General features: G+C 46.4%; 1 protein-coding gene across 1 annotated transcript in view; it reads left to right on the top strand.

Annotated features, from left to right (window-relative positions):
- Nucleotides 1-4,691: 4,691 nt before the first annotated feature.
- The window catches only part of LOC102865759 (chromosome unknown open reading frame, human C14orf166B), a 41,251-nt gene continuing 31,932 nt past the window's right edge, over nt 4,692-14,010 (top strand). Inside the window, exons 1-2 of the mRNA XM_006884774.1 lie at nt 4,692-4,842; nt 10,952-11,124. Of these exons, the coding sequence (XP_006884836.1) occupies nt 4,692-4,842; nt 10,952-11,124 (324 nt within the window). The remainder of the gene's footprint in view (nt 4,843-10,951; nt 11,125-14,010) is intronic.

The following is a 14,010-nucleotide window of genomic DNA, read 5'->3' as shown; positions in this document are numbered from 1 at the left end:
AAAGGTACATCATATGTGGAAAGAGGAAGGATCAGCAAATGAAAGGAAGACCCTCAATGAGATGGGTTGACACAGTGACTGCAGCAATAGGCTCAGAGATGGTGAGGGTGGCACAGAACAGGACAAGATTCAGGTCTGCTGTTTAGAGGGTCACTATGAGTCCTACTCAACTCTCCACAGCACCTAACAACAAAAATCTCTTAGCACAATGGATTTTATTTTACAACCTAGTAGTTTAAAGGTGCAACATTTCAGACAACTGATGCACTATATGCTGGTCATATAGTTTCTTAACTGCTTGTATCCTCCCTCCCTGCCCTGAAAGTTAAAAAGGACACATTTAGTCAATTGATTTTTGGCAAAGGTGAAAAGGCAATTAAATAGTGGAAAAAGGATCCTTTTCAGCAAACGGTGCTGGAATAACTGAGCAGCCATCAAATAAGTAGATAAGCCTTAATCTTGAACTCATCCATTATCAACTGGAAGCCCAGCACAGAGTTTGAAAGTGGATTATACCACCAGAGCTGTGTGTGAGAGAGAGAACAACTTTCTATGGATTATATGACCAGAGTTCTGAGAGAGAGAGTTTCAGTATTGGTAAGCCGTATTCCTGCACACATATGACCATATCAAAGGGGAAGAGTGCTGCTCCATCTGGGAATTGTCATCAATGTCACAAAACAAAATGTGTGTGAACTGTTTGTTAAATGGAAGACCAATTTGGTCAGTTAAACACAATAAAATGGTTTCCAGAAGTTGCAGGTCCTACACTGAATGACTTTAAAAGACAGCCACTTAAAAAATTCTGGTTCTTGAAACCTCTTTATTTTTCAAAATTGACATTTAAGCTAAAAAAATTGCTCTCTAAAATTCTGAAGATTATCTGTGATTATTACATCACTCTTCTCCTTAAAGATCTTCAGTGGCACTCTATTGTCTTTTAACTGCATTCGAATCTCTCCCTGAGTTTCCTCTGCCCTTGAGGCTGTCCCTCTCTTCATTTCTCTTGACATCCCACATGCTCTTAAACCCACCTTGGCCTCTCCTGCTGCCTTTCTTCATCCTGTGCTCCTAAAAACAGAAGTCTTTTCTCCAGACTTCTGTCCAGAGCGCACAGATGCTCCCTAACACAAAGAAACCTCACCATAGCCTGTCCTCACAAAGAATCTCATGAAACCACCTGTCCGCTGAGGAACTCTTTGAAGGGCCTTCCCCCTAAATTTTCTGATTCTTTCATACTTGAGATTGGATGAGACCACCAGTGTCATCCACGCAGGGTACCTGGAGGCTGACCAGGACCCTGGTCCCTGTGTTCCCCAATATACACTCTTCTTACCTGCTGCACCAGCACTGGGTTGACCAGGGCCTGAATGTATCTAGGCTTTGTGCCCATAGCATCATCTGGAATGATTCACTCAGAACTGCTTGATATTTCCTTCAAGGGATCACATGAAACTGGGCCACCTGAATGGTAATGCCACCCTGATTTAGGGCAACCCAAACTTTTATATGAATGGACACACCACCAAAAATAAATTTTTGCCTACAGACCACATACCCTAAGGAGTTATTGCTATTGTTAAGCGCTTTCTAATCAAGTACAACTCATAGTGATCCTACGGACAAGGGATATGATCTCTGTCCTATCCTGCCCCTGAGCCCATTGCCACTGACCCTGTATCAATCTGTCTCATTGAGGGTCTTCTTCTCTTTCAGTGATTCTCCATCTACCCAAGCAGGATGTCTTTCTCCTAACAATATGCCCAAAGTATATGAGATAAAGCTTCCTCATCCTTGCCTCCAAGGCGCACTCTACCCTAGGAGTAATCCTGTCAATGCCTATCTTGTATTAGACATGCCTTGAAGGGTCTCTATCTTAATTGTGTCCTCATTGCACCTTCCAAAGTGCTTAACTCAGTACATCGTGCCTGCTGGGGGCTCAACAAATATTTTTCAGAAGGAAGATCTGAAGGAATGAGTACCATCTCATGTACATTTCCTTTGTTCGGTTTTTGTTCCAGGAGCCCTTGTTCTCCCTACACAAGGTCCTAGGTCATTAAGGTTCTCAGGGTTGAGAAGGGATTTTTATGTCCCCCAAGCCCTCCAGTCACTGACCTGATCGATGATGTGCAGAAAGCTTGTCAAGGAGCAAACCCACCTCCAAATTCTCTTGAGAGTAGCCCCAGACCAAAGTTCAAGACATGTCAAAAGAGTCAGGTGTGGCCGTTCTGGCTGGTGGCTTAAGTGAGGCAGCCCAGTGGTTTGAACTGATGCTTTGGCTGCCACAAACTGTCGTAACAGAACATAAGCTGTTGTGCTTTGCTTTGGATCTTCGGCTCCAACGTTGAGGCGAATCTCTCGAGGCAAAAAAACAAAAGGGGAGATCTGGGCAAGAGACAAGGGACTTCACCCATCACTGAAATACTTCGTACCTGAAGCACAGCCACCCTGAGAGAAGCACATGGTGGCAATTCTTCCCAGTCACCTGATTAAGGAAGGGACTTGGGTTTGGCCCTGATTCAGAGAAAAATACAACAGCACTGAGAGGGCCCCCACAATCCCGGTGCACTCACAGCCCCGCCTGGGCTTGGCCCCAGCGGACATATGAGTCAAGGTGACTGCCAGAGCCAGCCAGAGGGTGGGAGACCTGCTGTTGCCAGGTCCCCCCACATGGATCACAATGACCGAGTGAGGTCATGGAATGGTGCAGATGACAGCAGAGTAGCTCTTAAGTCACAAAGTCGCAGGCGGGTGGATATCCTGTAGGCTGGTCTCTCAGGGAATCACACCATATCCTTCCTGATGGGCGTGGGAAGCAGTTACCTTTCCCAGACAGAGCTGGGGTCAAGTCCATGCATGCCAAGTTCCCAGCAAAGCCCTTTCTCCTCCTCATGGCTTGCTGAGATGAAAGGATAACTACAGCCTCCACCCCCCAAACCCACCCCGGGATTTGCCTATGTGAGGGAAGGGTTTCCACAGTTTGCTACAGAGCTGAGTGAACAGGTGTGCTTCTTAGGGAAACAGTAGAAAGGGGTAAGAAGCTCTCAGCAACCCCAGAAGGTCCCGGCACCATGGACAGTGATGAACTTACACTCGAGACAAGAGGTGAAAAGGCACCCCCATCTCTCTCCATTCTGGTCCCTCGAGATGTCAGCAGAACACCCAATGATCACAGGAACCACCTCGCGTTTCTCCCCCCCGCCCCCGGGAACCTCTGGAATTGGGATGAAGTGTCACACTGACTTGGGTTCAGGGCTTGGCAGGCAGGAGATGAGAGAGGCTGGATGTATGTCTATGCTGGAACTGGCTCTAGCCCAGACCTTCACATCAGCTCATCCCGCTCAGACCCTTGCTGAGAATAGGCATTTCTCTTGCAGATATACTGAATCAGAATCTACATTTTAACAAGGCTCTCAAGATACAGACGATGGTTCAGTATATCGGGGTGGGAAGGCCCATTCTCAGCTGGGAAATGAATCCATTTGAGTCCATCACCTAGCACCTAGTTTGAAATCAGCTATAGCTGAGAATGTTCATTTCATATAAATTGGGTAACACTGCAAAATCAGGATATTATTATTATTATTATTATTATTATTATTATTATTATGAAAAGTCAGTTGTTAAAGATTTATCAGGATGCCACTGGCTGGATAGAAGTCTAAAATTGTTCAATGGATGAGGATATTAAGATTCAGAAGCACACCACTTTTGAGCTGGAATAAAAATGCATGACTTCTAACTGCCAGTCACTGCTACTCCCAGTTCATACCATGAAACTTATCTTACAGGTTAGGAAATATTTTAGGGATTAAGAAAGGTACAAGTTTGCAAAGATCCTTCTAGACCCTCACCATCCTAGAATGTGGGTGATCAAAACCCAGTCCATCTAAACTGTAAGGAGGCTCCCACACACCATCCAGCCTTGCTCATTCAGGAAAACTGAGTTCTGAACCCTGCCCAGGACTTTCGGGAACCCATGCTGACCCCAGACAGGCGACCCGGTGGTGAGAAAGCCACATCTAGCAAGTCCAGGGCCCCGGTGTGCAGGAAGCTCTGCTGTCCTTGCCAGCCTCTCATCAAACGGGACATGTATTTGATTAAGGTGGTTAATTTCAATTGAAAACAGATTATGCAAACTCTGCTTCTTCCTGGCCAGGATATAAATTTGGATTGGAAGGAAGAGAAGCTAAGCCAACTTTTGTAAAAATCAAGTTACCCCTCCTTCCTGCCTGGATTGCTCCCATCCCATTGTATTGTTGCATTTGACCCAAGCTGCCATCTGTCTCCCCTACAACCTCTCCCACCCTTTGTGCCTGACCATGACCAAGCTTTAGGGCAAATCCCTTCTCCAGAAAGAATAACAGCAGACCCTGACACCCACGTAACCAAATAAGAAGCTTCATACTTCAAGAGGTGGGAGGGTGGTGAAGGTGGGTGGCAGCAGGCAGGACGGAGTTGCAGCACAAGACCCTGTGGACCATAAAGGAATCAGCAGGAACTGATGTGGCAGGAAGCGAGGCAGGTTTGCAGAACCAATTCTCCATAGCACGGGTGAGGGGCCCGCTGGCCACACCACAGAGGACTCATCCCGTAAGGCCTGGGGAGCAAATAGGGCCTGGCTCTGAAGGAAGGGTGAGGAGGCCGAGGGCACGTGGAGGCAGATTTCATTCTCAAAACCGAGGCAAAGAATGGTTCTTTCAGATGAGTTGGAGTATGCAGCACTTGCAACACCATCACAGAACAGTGAAGAGGCGCTTTACTGTGAAGCTGAACCCCTCCTGACCGTGGAGAAAGAGAAATCCACGCAAGAGAGTTCAGAGACAGACCTGGAGATCGAAGGTGAGCGAGGGCATTTGCGGGTGGTCTCTTTCCTCCAGAAGCTGGAGAAATGGCCTTCCCAGCCCCACCCCTCATGGGCACTGGCCCCAGCTTTACCCAGTGGGACATCCTGCAGAAAGAATGTAGCCAGAAACTCTGTGCTGGGTTCAACCCACATTCTTCTCAAGGAGAAGTGTGCCCCTGTCAGACTACTGAAAGCTGAACTTATTAAGGAACTGAATTTCTGGTTTTCTAGGCATTTTCCCATCTTATGTGAAGTTTGCAAAGGTCCCAGGAGGTTACCATTATCAGCTCTGTCTTACTTACACAGATGGCTCTGGTGGCCTAGTGGTGACAAGCTGTCCTGCAATCTCAAAGGCACATGGTTCAAATCCACCAGATGCTCTACACTAGAAACATGGGTAGTCTCCTGTGTGATTGCCTGCCTCTGCGAACCTGCTGGAAGGTCAGTTATGGGTCCATTCTGACTCAATGGCACACAACAACAACAACCTACTTACACATTGCCCTGGTGGTGCAGTGGTAACTGCTAACTGAAAGATTAGTTCGATCCCATCAGCACCTCCTCGGGAGGAAGATGTATGTGGTGGTCTATTTCTTTAAACACCATAGCATTGGAAACCCCACGGGGCAGTTCTACTTTATCCCATGGGGTCACTAAGAGTTGGAATCAACTCAATGGTACTGGATTTACTTTTTTGTTTGTTTTCTTCTGAAATGGGATCTGAGGCTCAAAGAGATCACATGAGTTGGCTGCTGGAAGCTTGTCAAGTTCATGTCCACTGATCTCATATTTGCCTCACCCTGCCCATCTGCTTTCCATAGTCCATATTTGAGGGGCTCTGGAGTGTTTCTGGGCCCCATCTGTATCAGGTTGATTTTCCTCCATCTCTCCCAAGTCCTTGCTCCCCCTGTTCGGGAGCTCCCTATGTCATACATATCTAAGTATGCTCGGGTCTGGGGAGCTCCTTTGCTGGGGCAAAGATTCTATTGTTGTAGGCAACACCTTCATCCTCTTCTTCCTCTTCATTTCTCCAAGGAGGAAAGTGCCACGGAGAATATCTACAGTGCAAGGGGAGCATGATGCTGGCTTCACCTAATGGGGCCCAGCTCACATTTCTCAGGCTAAGACTAGTCCGTGAGCCAGGTGCAAGGGGGCGTGATGCTGTCCTCACCTAACGGGGCCCAGCTCCCACTTCCCAGGTTGAGACTATCCCAGTGAGCCTTGCGCTCTTGTGCTCTTGCATCTGGAAGGTTCGGCCAGCTCTTCTGCCCAGTTAAACCAAGACACCCCTACCCAGAGTCAGCTCATGACCCTCCCAATGTGGTCGATACACAACTCCACTCTCCTACACAGACCTGCTCTCTCCCACCTCCCATGGCTTCTTGATGCTATTTTTCTGACTTTCCCTCTATACCACTGCCACTGATGTCACTTTAACACCTGGTTTTACCTGGCCAGAGAAGGCAGCAATAGAAATACTGGGTATTTTCCTCTAAGTTCCTATTCCTATCTCACTGCCTACCTGTCCTCACCTAGGGAAAGGCTGTTGTAAGCTGCCTCTCCTCTTGCCTCGAATACCACTGGGGTCAGCATTAAACAGAGCAGAAGGAATCTTACGGGCAAAGCCAGAGATCACCTGCCCTGCTTCGGTGGACTAAAACCCCTGAGGACTAAATGGTTGTTGTGTGCCTTCGAGTCAGAACAGACTCATAGTTGAACCTCCAGCAGCTTTTCAGAGGCAGCAAATTACACGGATGAGACCACCCGTCTTTCTACCGCAAAGCAGTTGGTGGATTTGAACCGCATGCCTTTGGGTTGACAGTGCAGCTCCTTACCACTACACCATTAGAATGCCCTGAGGACTAAATTAGATCCTCGGACAGTGTGCTAGAACAGAAACTTGGCCTCTGCTGCTCTCGCTCCTGGCGCACCTGTGGCTGGTTCTGAGATGCTTCAGGTGGGGCAGAAAGGGCTTCGTGGAGGGTCGGAGTCTGCATGGGATTTGTAAACAGGTGGTAAGGTTACAAAAGTGGGGAAAAAGAAGGGGAGATTACTTTTCTACCACTGGCTGTGTTTCCTATGCAGAAATGGTTCTCAACCAGGGGTGATTTTGACCCCCTGGGACACTGGGCAGATTGCTGCTGTCATCCACAGCATAGAAAACAAGCTGTTTCTGACTGCTGTCCCTCCGTTGGTTTTCTGGGGTCATAAATTCCAGCGATGGATTTGATCAGCAGCACAACACACAACACACTGCATCATCATTGCTCATGGAGACCACAGCTGCTGCTAAATCCCTTGCAATGTGCAGGACAGCCCCTCACGCCAGAATGAAATCCTGTTCTACAGCCGAAGAGGAGGCTGCGTTGGAACTGTGTCTGAAAAAGCAGCTTCCTTGTAAATGTGCTGTCCTTTAACCAACAAAGCTCTTATTGTCTGCCTTGGAAACGTTTGGGGTGAGTTGGCCGAGGCCCTGGGATCTGAAGGAAAACCAGATGTAGACATAGACCCAAGCTGGTTCCAGGAAACCGTGCCATGGAGTGAGCCTGCCTAACGGGGTCACAGCTGCTGGGGCATCCAGGGTCCAGGGAGGCCTGATCGCTATTGGCCATGAGCCATGCTGGTCTCAAGCTATAGGAATAAAGAGATGAGGATGGAGAGGCTGTGTCCCCAATTTTGTTCCTTAGCATAGATCAACTGTGTGCGATCTAGGACTGTCATGGGTAAAATAAGGATGACAATCATTTTCATGAAGAGAAAAAATGCAAGCATTGAAAAGAGAAAAGCCCACTTGAACTTGAGTTTGTTTGTTTCCTTCTGACTCTGCAGTGTAATGCATTAAGGGAAACTATCCAGTCTCAGGAAGTAGTCCTCAAAAGATTGCCCTCATTTCAAAGCAGCAAGTTCAGGGGTCCCCAGGGCACCTTTCACTGCAGACCAGCTAGCTACAAATTTCTCACAACTATACCTAGTTTCAGTGATTTACTAGAATGACTCAGAAAAAGTTCTGAAAGTGTTCTACTTGTGATTACTATTTTATTACAGAGAAAGGATGCCAATTAGAGGCAGCCAAAGGAAGAGACTGATAATGCAGAGTCCAGTGGGGGGCCCAGACCTTCGGTCATCCGCTTCACATAGAATCCTGGGCATCCCAGTTGTGATGTGTGGAGATACATACAGGCTTCTACCAACCAGGGAAGCTCGCTTCAGCCTTTGCTGTCAAGAGATGTTTGCTGTGGCTCAATCACATAATGCCTACAGAGCTGACCTTCATTTAATCTCTAGTCCTTCCTGGTGGTTCTGCAGAATATCTTTGGTTGGAACTGATATGGTACATCCCAAAGGCCCATCATTGCATTGGGAAAATCTACAGTCAAGGACCTCTCCACAGTACTAAAAAGCAATGATGTCAGCCTGGAGACTAAGGTGTGCCTGATCCAGGACATGGTCTTCACAATTACTTGTTCTCCATCAGAGAGCTGGACAGCAACTAAGGATGACCGAAGAACTGATGCCTTTGAGTTGTGGTGTTGAAGAAGAGTCTTGAACATACCATGGACCGCCAACAGAACAAATAAGTCTGCCTTAAAGAGGGTGAAATCAAGTTTCTCATTGGAGGCAACATTTTGAAGCTTCATCTGACATACTTTGGGATGTGGCCAGGAGGCACCAGTCCTTGGAGAAAGACATCATTCTCAGAAGGGTGGAGGGACTGCGCATGAGAAGAAGACCCCAGATGAGATGGATTGATACAGCGACTGGGGTAATGGGGGTAAGTGTGTCCCAGTCAGTGAGACTGGTTCAGAGGCAGGCTTCAGAGCTGTTGTACAAAGGATCGCTATGAGTCTCAGGCAACTTGATGGCACATAACAACAACAACAACAACAACAACAAAAGTTTATAATAAAATCTCATTGTTAGTCTGTGCAATGACCAAAACTCTCAGGTAACAAGGACAGTACACCAGGCCAGACACTCTAGGAATCTAGTGATCACTACCCTGTCACTGAGTGCAGATGGCCCTACAGGACAGAGGAGAACAATCCCACAGGGCTTCGGAACCTGGGATCTTTATGGGACCAGATTGCCAGGTGTTTTCTCCTCGCTCTTGAGGAGCAGCTAATGCTTAAGCATTGCACCACCAGGGGTGCTTGAAGTCTTTCCATAAAGTTGATTCTTCACTACCCAGGGACTCTTTCCATCTTGCAATGATTTGTATTTTCATAAGCCCACTCTGTCTTGGGTGGAATTCCAGTTGAATCCTCTCTAAACTTGAGTTGACCTTTATCCATTGCACACAGTGAAACACAGGATTGAAGCTGTCAATGATTGCATCTTCTGTGGATCAACAATCAATACCCTTGGTACCAGTAGTCAAGAAATAAGGAGATGTTTTGTGTTGGGCAAGTCTGCTGTCAGGAACTCTCCAGAATGCTAGAGCGATGATGTCAGTTTGAAGACTAAAGTGTGCTTGATTCAGACCATGGGCTTCTCAATCCCTGCTACAAATCCGAGAGCTGGATAATGAATAAAGACGACAGAAGAATTGATGCCTTTGAGTTGTGGTGCTGGAAAAGAATACTGAATATCCCATGAACTTCCAAAAACCCAAATGGATATATCTTGGAAAAGGTGCAGCCCGAGTGTTCCTTGCAGGCAAAGATGGTGAAGTTTTGCCTCTCATACTTTGGACATGTAACTAGGTGAGGCTTGCTTGGAAAAGGATGTCATGTTTGGAACGATGGAGGGTCTGCGATGGAGAGGAAGACTCCCTACAGGATACACTGACACAGTGACTTCAGCAATGGTCTCGAGTGTGTCAGATGATAATGAAGATGGCACAGGATAGGGAAGGGTTTAGGTCAGCTGTAATAGGGTCACTATGAGTCATACTTGACTTCATAGCACCTAACTACAATTACTCCCTTAGGGAGTTCTGGTGGCTTAGTGGCAAGGAATTGTGCTGCCAGTGTAAAGGCACATGGTTTGGATACACCAGCTGCCCAGTCTCCTCCCATGTGATTTACTGCCTCTGGAAACCCACTGGAGGAGCAACTACGGGCTGGTTCTGACTTGACAGTACACAACAGCAACAGCGATTCCTTCAGTGAAGTGCTTGTGTATAGGCTGGCCGCTGGAATCCAGCTGGAGGCAAGCCTGGGGGTCTGCTTCTGAAAGGTCATAACCTTGAAACCCCTGTGGGGTTCTACTCTGCACAGTTGGGGTCACTGTGAGTCAGTAACAACAGAGTGTGACTGACAGCAATGAAACAAAAAACAGAAATGGTGACTCCTGTGGCCTCAAAGCAATGGACAAGCGGGAGGAACGGCAAAGGAGAGGAAGACTCTCAACCAAGTGAATTGACACAGAGACCGCAGCAATGGGCTTGAGTGTGATGGGGATTGTGAGGCTGACACACGAGATAAGACAGGGTCATGTCTGTCATTCATAGGTCACTCGCTGAGTCGTACTCACCTCAATAGTACCTAACAAAAATGTCGTTGTTGTATATCATCGAGTCGGAACCAACTCATAGCTGACCCTCTGGTGGGTTCTTAGAGGCAGTTAACTGCATGGAAGGAGATTGTCCATCCTTCTCCAACAGAGCACCTGGTGGTCTCAAACCTCATGCCTTCAGGATTGCAGAGCAGCTTCTTGACACTAGGCCACCAGAGCTCCCTAACAACAACAGTATAGCCTCAAAAAGGATTTAAAAAAAAAAACAAACCTGGTTTGGATGCTCAGAGTTGTGCCAAGGTGAACGAGAGGGCTGGGACACATCGTGATTGATCCACTTTAGGATACACTAGCCTGGAAAGGTGGTTTTCCCCTCTCTATCCTAGGAAAGCTTGGAGCCTACAGCCAGGGGCCTCATCTCCTCCCCAAAGGGAGACTTCATTTGAGGCTCCCTGGAGTTAGGGTGTCCCATTCCCACCTCTGGCTAACTTCTTGGACCAGAGCTGCCCTCTAGACTTCATACTCAAAAAGTCAGATCATCTCTGTCAGCAGAGGAGCTGGCATTCAGAAACTAAGGTGGCCTGGGGCTAGAGAGAGATGAGGCCGACGTGGGAAAGAATGACTCCTTTATCTCGTCTGTCTTCCCAGATTATGAGAAATACTTCACCACTGGACAAAGGGAACTGTACTTGGAGGCCTGCAAGCTGGTAGGCGTAGTGCCCGTGTCCTACTTCCTACGGAACATGGAGGAGTCCTACATGAACCTCAATCACCATGGACTTGGCCCCAAGGGTACCAAGGCTATTGCCATAGCCTTGGTGGTGAGCATGCCAGGGGGGTGAGGGCACGTGAGAGCCGGAGGAGGCGGGCCTGATAGGTAGCAGATCTTCCCGTGAAAGTCTGAATTGTAAGCTTTGCGCCCACCTGCTGCCCACTCTGCTTAATCGTCAGTCCTCCTCACTGAGTCCTGTTTAGCACCTAGGAAGGACTCCCAGACTCCCAGAATGAGGACGTTTATAGTCTTTCCTATTCATGAAACAAAAGCAGAGTTTGGCTACAGTACAACACAACACAATGCAATATAATGCAACAAAAATCTCAGGTTGGGTCTCACTTCCAAAGCTTAGCTTTACTCTGAAAGTGTTCACTTTCATTCATTCGCTATGTACTTTCTCAGCATCCATACTCTTTTTCTCATCAGAATAATGCTATCTCTTGACTTGGCCAACCAAGAACTTGACTCATCTTTGCTTTACATAAGGATAATCAATTATGTGTAAGAGAAGGATAGGCAATCTCCTCCTGCGTGATTAACTGACTGAAAACCCACTAGAGGGTCAGCTATAGATCCATTCTGACTCGACAGTACAAAACAACAGCAACAACAACAATAATTATGTACAAAGCTGCTCCCCATGCACACACAGCCAAAATCCAGAATATTTACTAATCATATATGAGCACAAACTTGGGAAGATAAATAGAAAGCTCACTCTTACTTTTTGAGGTGAGCATATAACAGCATTTGTCCTTAGCGTGTGCCCATTAAGAAGGTGGATGAAATGTGAGCTTGGATTATTCTCCTGGGGAGGAAGGCGGTGTGCGAACAGAAGCTTAGCAAACAACAAGGCCTCTTGAAATCCACTGACAGTTGAAACAGTGATTAATGAAGTATTTGGGGCACATCATTACTTCATGAGCTTCATGGAACAGAAAACGGACAGTAACGGGTCCTCTCAGGACACAGACCACTTGTCTCCTGGTAACAGCAGTTTCTGCTTTGTGTCGTTTCCCCTCTGGTCCTCGGTATCATTCCTTTGACAATTCATCATTAGGACACGTGGCTGTGACAACTCAACAGTTCCTTTATTTTTATTATATGTTGTGTTTCCTCAATTAGATTAGAACCATTCTGATAGCAAGAATCTCAAGTCATTCTGTTTGTTTTCCTCTCTAGCCTAGCACCCTGCCCTTGCACTTGGTGAGGCAAAGGCCCTGAAGGGCAGGGATTCACCCGTTAAGAGAGTGGCAAGTAAATAACTCACCAAGTGACATGAACATGGACAGACTTGGTGACCGGATCTCCTTTTCACCACACCATGGGCTGGTCCTTTGATGTCTCTGAAACACAGCCTACGTTTCTAGACACTGTTAAACAACACCTCGACTTTAGGCCTTCAAGGATGTGGGAGATCAGCCGAGCCATTTTCCTTGCCTTTGAGTTCCAGAGAACTTTGACCAGAGAGCTGAGCTCAGAAGACACCCCCTGGATGACTCATTCCACATTACAATAGCTTGAGTGGTCACATCTTTCTTTTTCTTTGGAAGCAACCCTAGAGTTCCTTGCCATCCCTGTTTCTTTGATCCCCATGTCCAAAGACTTGCCTGTTCTCTGTACCTTTCTGTTCCAGGCAAGGGCCTTGCTAGTTTACTCTGTATGGAGTTGGCACCCATCTATGGCCACCTCAGGAACAACGGAATGAAATGCCTCCTGGTCCTGTGCCACCTCCATAATCGACAGCAAATCAGACTATGTAATCCAGAAGTAAATTGCCAGGCCTTTCTTCCTAGTTTGTCTTAGCCTGGAAGCTCTGTGGAAGTCTATTCATCATGATAGCAGCACATGAGCCTCCACTGGCAGACAGGTGATGCAGCGCATCGGCCAGGAGTCAAAGCCAGGTCCACTATGTGAAAGGCAGGAAGTCAACCGCTGAATTCCTTGGGTGGGACAAATTATTAACATGCTGGGCTGCTGATAGAAAGGTTAAAGGTTCAACTCCAACCAAAGTCACCTCAGGAGGCAGGCCTAGAAAACTGCTTCTTAAAAATCAGCCATTAAAAACTACGGCTTGCTTAGTTTTAGTCTAAGACATGGGGATTTACCATGAGTAAGAACCAGCAAGTAGCAACTGATTCAGTGAAGAATGAGCAGTGGTCCTGTCAGTCCCAGTGTCTCCAGCTGTAATGCAAATAATTTCCTCTCCTCTCATTCCCAGTGGGAATACCAACTAGTTTAAATGTGACTGTTTACTTAAGATTTAAAGCCAGCTCCTTCCAAATAGCTTTGAAGAAGGTTCCTGATCAAAAAAGAGAATGCAATGCCAGATAACTAAAATAAAAGGCTGTGGAGGGAGGAAGCAGACAGAAATGCTTTAGAGGCCCAGATGCAAGAACTCTTATGCAAAATACCTTCATTAAATGTACCACGTTTCCTTCATCTGGACGACTTTTTAAAAAAAAAAATTTATTGGTTTACAAATAGTCATTCATATCTATTGTATTTGATAAATGTACATTGTGTTTTATACACTCATTCATATACATTTTTATGTAGTTAATTACCATTGATCCATGCCTATTATCACCTCATCTTTTTAAGTCCCTGTTTTTAAATTTTTTTTCTTACTATTGTTAACAATATATTATGAAGTAAACATCCTTGTACAGATCACCTTTACATATGGGTAAGAAGGTTGTAGGGGAGTAATCTTCAAAGGGTCTACTAAGCTTTACCAGAAATTTCTAGAATATTCTGTTAACCTCTCATCCTAATGAGTTTATCTTAGGTAGAATTCTTTAGAAACATTTACAAATGTATTTCTAGAAAGAGAGATGTATTTATAGCAAGGAAATAGCTCATTTACTTGTAGCATTTAGCAAGTCCCAGGTCTGGGCATCAAATCTCAAAAGACAGGCTCTTTACACAG

The sequence above is a fragment of the Elephantulus edwardii genome, unplaced genomic scaffold, assembly GCF_000299155.1.
Source record: "Elephantulus edwardii isolate Elephantulus edwardi_28Jun2011 unplaced genomic scaffold, EleEdw1.0 scaffold00037, whole genome shotgun sequence".
NCBI classification, from domain to species: Eukaryota; Metazoa; Chordata; class Mammalia; order Macroscelidea; family Macroscelididae; genus Elephantulus; species Elephantulus edwardii.
The sequence above is the reverse complement of the archived record's forward strand: the minus strand, read 5'-3'. Positions and strand labels throughout refer to the sequence as shown.